At 44.9% G+C, this 8,727-nt stretch overlaps 1 protein-coding gene across 1 annotated transcript in view; it reads right to left on the bottom strand.

The window, feature by feature from the left end:
- samd12 (sterile alpha motif domain containing 12) overlaps positions 1–8,727 on the bottom strand; it is a 122,444-nt gene that overhangs the window by 86,151 nt on the left and 27,566 nt on the right. Inside the window, exon 3 of the mRNA XM_080788169.1 lies at positions 4,063–4,192. Coding sequence (XP_080644295.1) covers positions 4,063–4,192 — 130 coding nt within the window. The remainder of the gene's footprint in view (positions 1–4,062; positions 4,193–8,727) is intronic.

The raw sequence follows: 8,727 nt of genomic DNA, 5'->3' as shown, positions 1-8,727 counted from the left end.
GGCTCATCAAATATACATTTGCTAACCCTTTTGAGACCAGGGCCACAAAGAGGAACACGTCCAGAGCTACACAAGGCTGCTGTGATTTTCTTACTGGAGAGATGATGGATCTCTGGCGGTGGGGGGGGGTGGGGGGGTGGATGGATGTGGGGAGGTGGGTTAGCACAGACCTTTAAAGGTCTGAACCGCCGTACTGTGAACTGCTGGATACAGGCTGCCCTTCATTAAACCGCTAATATTACAGGCTATTAATTATTCAGAGTAAGGCCTTATAACACCATACATCAACGGATATTATGGGGGCTGAGCTTTCCATTTATTCCTTAGGAGTGGTCTCCTAGAATGGATGGAGGGTTCTGAGTATACCCGGTCCCTATTCACACCCGGCAGTCGTTGCCATTTTCATTTGCACTATAATCCTGAGACCTGCCTGTTTTTTTTTAAACAAATTGGCCAAATGGCAGAATCACTTGGCTTGGTTGCTGAGAGACTGGCTCGCTGGCTAGCTGACAGGCTTGTAGCTACAGCTGCATCTAATTCTCATCTCTGTATGCCTGCAGAGAGTCGATTGAATTTCCATGTTCTAATTCAATTTCTTCTTCCATGACAGAAAAATATAATTCAACTGTCACATAACCCCTCTTGTTTCTGTTATATTATACTGTATATACCAGCACACCTTTTTTGCACTGGTTCCACTTGAGGTGATTGTGAATTGTGTTCCCGATTCATTTGCATTGCTGCAATCTTCCTGTGCAAAAGGAGTTTTGCCTTTGTAATAGTGTGCAGGATTACGGACTAATATCTAATTACGCCTTAATATGCTTTAATGCATTTTTAATGACAGCTTGGTGTTAAAGTCAGGCTCTGGGCTGTCTCCGTGGGGACTGAGGAGGTGAGGAAAGTGACGGGGTGGGCTGAGAGGGAGGGTGTATCTTGGCAGTATAGGATAGTGGGAAAGGATAGGAAACATTGATTTATCTGGCTGGAGGTTAGGGGGGCGGGGGGGGGCTGGCAGAGAGGAGACTGCTGCATACTGGAGGCCATTCAAAGTTTAAAGACCCATTTATACCTCGTCACACAACGGTGTCGCATGACAAAAAGATATAATCTACAAGCGAACGACGCGTCTCATCACGCCGCGTTGTGAGCCTGTAGATCGGCTATAAATCAAGCAGACGTACTGTACTGTACAGCTCCCAGTCGTACAGTAGTACAAAGAGTGCATCTCTTTGTACTCTCTGCAGTCTCTGACAATTAAGATGGCCGCGTTTGAATTATGATCTGAAATAGAGACTGTTTATTGATTCACTACTACTTCAAAGTACTGTGATGTGGCCAAAGACAAAGTAGAATGGAGTGCTATTGGTAGCAGGAAAGAGAGTATTCTGTTATGGATGGAACGGACAGGAACGGACACAGTAGAGGAATCCTATGGGCCAGGGAAGACCAACAGCTGTGAATCAAAAGTCTTATCTACCGGCAATTGCGTGCACACATGCGCACGTGCGCACGCACAGCCGATTGCACGCAAGCATACACAGTTTTCCACTTTCTGAGAGTCCCATCTAGAGCATGACAAGCACATTGAATAAATAGATATTCACTGATGTATGCCCGTGTGCATTCATAAATGTATTCAATATTCATACTCTGTATGTTTGTGTACACATGATTGTTTTCCAACACAATATTCCATTCATCATTTGTTTCCCTTGTTTATTCTATTAGAGTGGAAGAGTAAGAGCCGCATGATATTTCAAAGATTGATTGGGATGCAAATTGCAGAGTGAGGGAGCCCAATTGGTATGGCTTGGCCTGTTTTAATTGCATTCTGTTAATTAATGCTTGATGCGATGACAAACTGAATTACTTGCATGTTTTTTGCATGTCATTATCTCCTAATTGGCGCTGTAGTGTCTGTGTGTTTTTGCGCGAGGGCGTGCGCGCACGTTTAGTTAACCCATTCTGCACCATTACTATCCTTGTAACACCACCACACCTCAATAACAAACACAGGTCATTAAGTTAATTCTTCATTAGGAGGCTGGGCTGCTGTTTTTCCATTACTGAAAGGCTAATAAGAGAGCACCTAATTTATTTACAGACTACAGAAGAATACATTAGGCTCATCAGGCACACTAAAGTGTTCTTCAAGTCATATTCATTTTGCTTACATACATCCCTCACGAGGGAAGGTTTTGCCAAATGCATGACAGGATGACACAGGCTCATCTGCTGCTGTTCTTGACATGCCTTCATTGCCTTGTCCTTCATCCAATTATATGCATTACATCACAAAGATATATGGGGGGGAGGGGGGTTTAATGATCATCATCGTCCGCTGAGCCATTCATCAGGCCAGCATAGTCAATGAGGATGTTGGAAGCAGCAAATAAACATATTAATGGGCTTCCGTCGTGCCCTGAGAGGTAGAACGCGAGGCAATTAGCCGCCGTCCCCTCGCTATGTGGCTGGAGAGTCGTTAGCAGTGCCAGGACTGACCTTGAATGGCCTCGTTAAAGAGGGATGATTGACGCGGTAACGGTTGTCAACGGTGACGGTGACAGGAGGCATGGAGGGACAGACGACGGACAGACGGGAAGGCTTTGTGGCGAGGCGGGCGGGCACGACAGCCGGAGGAGCACATCGGGTGCAGAGAGCACCTGGCTTTGCTATGAATGACTTCCAGCTGCACAGAGAGCATGAAATGTCAATTATGGCTTCTTCTGTATTCAGTCAGAGGGGGAAGGCTATGGCACTCGGACTGGAGGGGCCGGCTGTATGACAGATATAGATCCGAGCAAAAAAATGGACAGCGTTGCTTTAGGATGTTGATGTGCATGGGCGACTTGTGACGATGGCTGTATTATCCCATTCTGACCTGAGATCAGATTCATACGAGGTTTCCTCTGGACACACACTGGTCTGATTAACCCATTCTGACCTGAGATCAGATTCTAAAAAATGTCAGTCGTTCTTCGATTTTTCAAAAATAGCAGACCTACAAGCTCGTAGCGCGCCACTCGGTGGCGCGCTATGAGCTTGTAGATCTGCTATTTTTCAATAGCTAAAGCATAACATGATGCCAACACCAAAATGGGTTCCCGGTCAGAATGGGTTAAAGTCCTGCTCCCTAGTACGCATTCAGGCAGTATCTACAGTATATGCCTCACTGGACACACGGACTGAAAGCTGAATGTATAATTGGTGGGTGATAATATAATAATAGAGGTTATTATCTGTGTTGGCCTGACATGTGAGCTGCTGTTATCCTGCAACCATGTCATTATGAATATGTATGCATGCCTTATTTTGAAAAGGAGAAAAATAATAAACCCGCACACTCATCTGCTCCAACGTAATGTATCGAAGACGTTTGGAGCCCAGGCTCTTCATCGGGTCAAAACTCAACCAGTGTTGACCCGATGAAGAACCTTGGCTCCAAATGCCAATAAATGGTGGCACTAAAGGAAAGGTCATGGGGGTCACTCAATATGGCCATTCTCCAGGGAGCATGAAATTACTCAACAAGTATCGCAGACAGTAGATTGTTTTTGCCAGGTGCTTGAAAAGCATCCTGTCCTACATGCACTACTACCTCTAGTAGCGACCGTAGTGGACACTTTTTCACGATTGGCTGCCTCGTCTCTATAGGCTGCCTCTAAGCCAATGGGAGGCGTACCCATAAAACCCATAGGCTGCAACATGAAGCCATATTGGCTGCATACTCTGAACGCTGCAACGTGAAGCCATATTGGATGCATACTCTGAACGCTGCAACGTGAAGCCATATTGGATGCATACTCTGAACGCTGCAACGTGAAGCCATATTGGATGCATACTCTGAACGCTGCAACGTGAAGCCGTGATCTGAGGCAGAGGCTGCGGCACACACACCGATTATACTGTAGATGTTCATAAACGAGAGCTTTCTGCACCTGGCAGTTAGGACTCGTCATCCTTGTTTCTTCTTTGTGTGTTCAAGTGTGAATGTTGGCCTCTGGGTGGCACTATAGAGTAAAGGAATGAATCCTAGTGTCGGTGCTTGGGTGGTGGTACCTGTGATGTCGTGCTGTTTGAAGGAGTCGCTGTAGATCTGGTGCTGGTTGGGACAGTGTTTCTTCAGCCATTTGCACACGTCCTGCTGGGTCCACAGGGCCACCGGCTTGGACAGCTTCACGTTCCCCGGCTGCAAGCAGACAAAGAAAACAACCACTCTTGAATACATAATCTATTGAGGGAATACTATCTATTGATGTTTATTTACATCATCATAATCTATAGAAATGTATGATACAATCCATATTGACTGGAATAAGTATTTATGCCTTTCTTTGTGTTCCTACAATTCCCATGACTCAAGCTCGAAAGTGATGACGAAAATGACGTTCCACCATTTCAGGAAACTAGCGAAAGTATTGCGTAATAAGGCAGTGTTATGCTAACTGAACATGGTGGAAGTACAGCAAGGCTGCAGAATGCGGCTATTATGACAGCCAGAATACTGAGGAAGATTTGTGGAAAATGTGGAATTATTTGGAGCATGCGTGTGCGAAGAGACTCCGGTCTAACGCTCCTCCGAACTCCATGGTGGTTGTCGTTAATGGGCAAGGATTGGCCTGGTACAAAGATACATTCTATAGCGCCATTACAGCAACTTATTCATATTCCTCATAGAGGTCAAGATTGCTATTTTGTCATAAAAGCAAACACAATGTCATGGCCACTGAGGGTAGCAGCTAAAACAATGCAGTAGCAAATCAGAATATTATCTCCAGTGACATCACTGGCGTCAATATTTCAGCACAACATTCAGAGACACACAGCAGACTACTGGAGGACGACTAGTTGGAGGAAATGCATCAGTTTTGAACACGGTTATATTATAACAAAGAGTTTAGAAAATCAACCATAGTGAATGTAGAACTGCCATATTCTTTTTTGAAGATCCTCATCCACCCGAGCCGGAAGTGATTGTCCTCCATAGCTGTAGTCTATAGCCTCACTCTAGGCTGTGTACCAACGAGCGGTGGATTAACTTTCTTAGCGCGAGCATGGATTCATGTTTTATAAACACCCAAACATGGTACTTTGTCCCATTTTGAGCAGAAAAAGCACTAATAACCGCGTGCGTGCCCGCGTGCCCGGAGGATTCGGATGTAGGCCGTTTCTACAGTACCATGTGGGTACAAAAAATAAAATAAAAAAATTATTAAGATTTTTAATTCCGGATTAAATCATATTAATCAAACCTGAGATTTCTCGGATTGGCAAAGTAGGTATAAAGGATTAAACCTGAGATTTGACAAATATTGCGTTAATATAGGCTGTTAAATGATCTGTGCGCATACTTGTAGGCTGCTCTTATCAGTGGATTATTGTGGTCATTTGCTTCCGATTGTGCACATGTCTATTCATGTCGTGTTTTAAGAGCTTGTACTGTTCTATCTGTCCAATCTTGTCATTTATATTGGATATATCCGCTGTGGGACAGCCCGACATCCCTTCTGGGTTCAACAAAGTACCTATCTCACCCATTTTCTATTTAGGAAGACGTCTTGCCTCAGACTACAAGAGGATATGTTTCACACAGTGGGGAAAGTAGGATATCTTCCTCCAGCCCATGGTCAATGTATTCAAATTCAAATATTAATCTGTAATATCTGAACAATGCAGCCTTGTTTTTTCTTGTTTCCATGTTTGTCTTTTTTTTCTTTCTGCTCAATAAAAAAAAAATGTCTTGCTTCAGTCTGGAGGTAATGCAGAAATGTATGAACTAACCCAGACATTCATAGCATCCCAATATAAGTACAGTGTCCTGTGACCCAGTGAGGTAGTTGGGGAAGACGATAGGGCCAAATAGTCACGTATTCTGTAGCGCTAATCCAGCAGGACAAAAAACATGCCCTGTATTGATTAATCTATGTTAGGACTGCATGTAATGGTATACGCAGCACATGCACACAGACACATGCGCACAAACACACACACATACGGTACACACGCTATTGTATTCCTGTTACAATGAGTTAGAGCAGGCAGGCATGCAGCGTTGCAACTGGATCACTTTGACTTCAAAGCGTTCACAGTGCGTGCGTGCTTATGATTTTGATGGAGAGGCTAATGCAATTACAAAACTGGAAAATAAGGGGAAAAAGTGATTAAAATTTCACATCCACTCCCTTCACTTCAGCCTGTTCTCTCTGTCTCTCTCTCTGGCTCTGCAGCCTGGTGTGGAATGGCAATCAAAATACATTTCTCTCCCCACCTACCTAGGGAAGGCTGAAAAACAGGCACTGCCAGTTATTTCCTCTGTTTTCTGCCGTCTAGCTACTTCCCCATCTCTCATCTCTCCCCCGTGTTCAATCGCTCGCTGTCCCTGTCAAATCTATCACATTGTCTTTCCCCCCCGCCCTCATATGCACTCACATTGAATCTTTCATCTTTTGCCATCTCCGTGTTACCTTGCACGCCTGCCCCCCCCCTCTGTTATTACACAGTACAACGTGTCTCTCAGACTCATCTCTACCTGCATGGCTTCCTAGGGGGAGAGAATGAGAATGGGGGGAGCTGCTCTGCATGCTGGCCGTGGCACGGAGGTGGTTGGTATAACCCCTGCAGGTTAAGGGAGGCAGGTAAGGCCACATGATCTGGATGCTGAGACGGTCACATCATGCATACAGGCTCTGCAGGGAGCGGCAGCGCTGAGCAACGCAGCAGGAAGCTTAATGCTGTTGCAGGAAGAAAACCACATTAACCATTAAACACAGCTCAGCTCAATGCTAATTAACCCCGACTTGCTAGCCCGAAGCGACAAGAGAGAGAGCGAGGCAGAGAGAGATGGTCGGTGGGGGAGAGAGAGAGAGAAAGAGAGACAGAGAGAGAGAGAGAGAGAGAGCCAGAGTATGAGTGCATGTTTTTAGCATTGAGAGAGAGAAGAGGGGACGGAGTAAACAACACACTGTGTGAAGGAGGAAGTGACTGCATGCAAAATCCGTCTCCCCAGGACGAGGCGCCACAATTCTACCGCTCATGCGAGGGGCGGCACGGCGACGCCCACCTGTTCCGATGAGATATTGGGCCTATGAGCTTCCGGCAGGACTATACTTCTCAACCAGTGGGTTTCCTACCCGACAACACCAGGGTCTACATGTCTAGTGGTAGAACCACCTCCAACCACAGCAGATGATGTCATATTGTATTAAAACTGCTATAAGCAATAATATGTCAAAATATTAATAACCTTTTTTGGGGAATTCAGATAGCCAGCAATGGGTAGAACGCTCCCAAAAAAATGTAGTCTCTGTGACACATCTAGGGGCTGCAATCTGCATTCAAAGATGTTCCTAAAAGCTTTGTCATTGGTCGGGGAAAAAAACAGTCGCAATGACTAACCAATCAGGAAGCAGACAGGCAAATCGACCAATGACAAAGCTTCTAAGAAAATATTTGAATGAAGATTGCGGCCCCTAGATGTATCACAGAGACTACTTTTCTTTCCTACCCATTGCTGAATACAAAAAATACAATAAAAAATTAAAAGTCATTAAAGTTTTGACATACTATTGCTTATAACAGCTTCAACTACTACTACTCTACCACATAGATTGGTTAGAAATAACATTTTATTCATTACAATAAGTTCCAGATTGCAAAGAAAAGAGTTTGCCAAAGACTCCCTCTCTCTCTCTCTTACTTTCTTCTTTTTGTTTTCATGAACTCATTCCTGAGTCAATGGCCATCTGTGTTTTACATTGTGCCAGGACGTACGTGGCCCAGAGCTGTGTAGTGTTCCTGAGGCAAGGCTGACTGGTCCAATAGGTGAGCCTTATTCCTGCCAGCCTGCATGCCGGAGAGGAGAGGAGAGGAGAAAATAGTACGGCACAATCGTGATGAGCAGCGAGCTACGTTCAAGAGACTCTGGCCCAATTAAGAGATTTGACTGACAGCTCAGGGGGGGGGGCGAGAGAAGAAGCCTGCTTTATTTCTAAGTGGAATATGTCTGGGAGCAGGGCGTGCATAGTGCATACTCGCGTAAGGATGGGTGGTGCACTCATGCACACACACGGATAGAGAAGCAGCATGTGCACACGCATAGAGAAGCAGCATGTGCACGCGTGCACACACACCCCCACACACACACACACACACACACACACACACATACATAATTATACACCCCTCAACCACCCACACACGCGCACACAAGACAAACAAGACACGCACATTATTCATCAACATGCTTTTTCTGTGACACGCTGTCCTTGCTTGGCTTAATTGATATACGCGAGTCTCAGTTCACGTATTCTTCATGTTACCTTGGCAACAGAGCAAGGACATTAAAAAAGAAAAGAAAACAACAACAACAACAAAACAAAGCTACAGTACAAGGGAAACAGAGCCATACCGCAGAGGCACAAACATTATACCACGTAGCAACCACTGTGGAAACGCGCATGATGCTCATAATTAACCATAATTGCAAATAGGCTGATAACCATTTAACCCATTCTGACCTGAGATCAGATTCATACGAGGTTTCCACTGGACACACACTGGTCTGATGAACCCATTCTGACCCGAGATCAGATTCTAAAAAAATGTCAGTCGTTCTTCGATTTTTCAAAAATAGCAGACCTACAAGCTCGTATCGCGCCACTCGGTGGCGCGATATGAGCTTGTAGATCTGCTATTTTTCAATAGATAAAGCATAACATGATGCTA

This window comes from Protomyctophum bolini, assembly GCF_963924005.1.
Source record: "Protomyctophum bolini genome assembly, chromosome: 17".
Taxonomy (NCBI): Eukaryota; Metazoa; Chordata; class Actinopteri; order Myctophiformes; family Myctophidae; genus Protomyctophum; species Protomyctophum bolini.
Note: the sequence above shows the minus strand (reverse complement) of the source record. Positions and strands in the feature narration are given on the sequence as shown.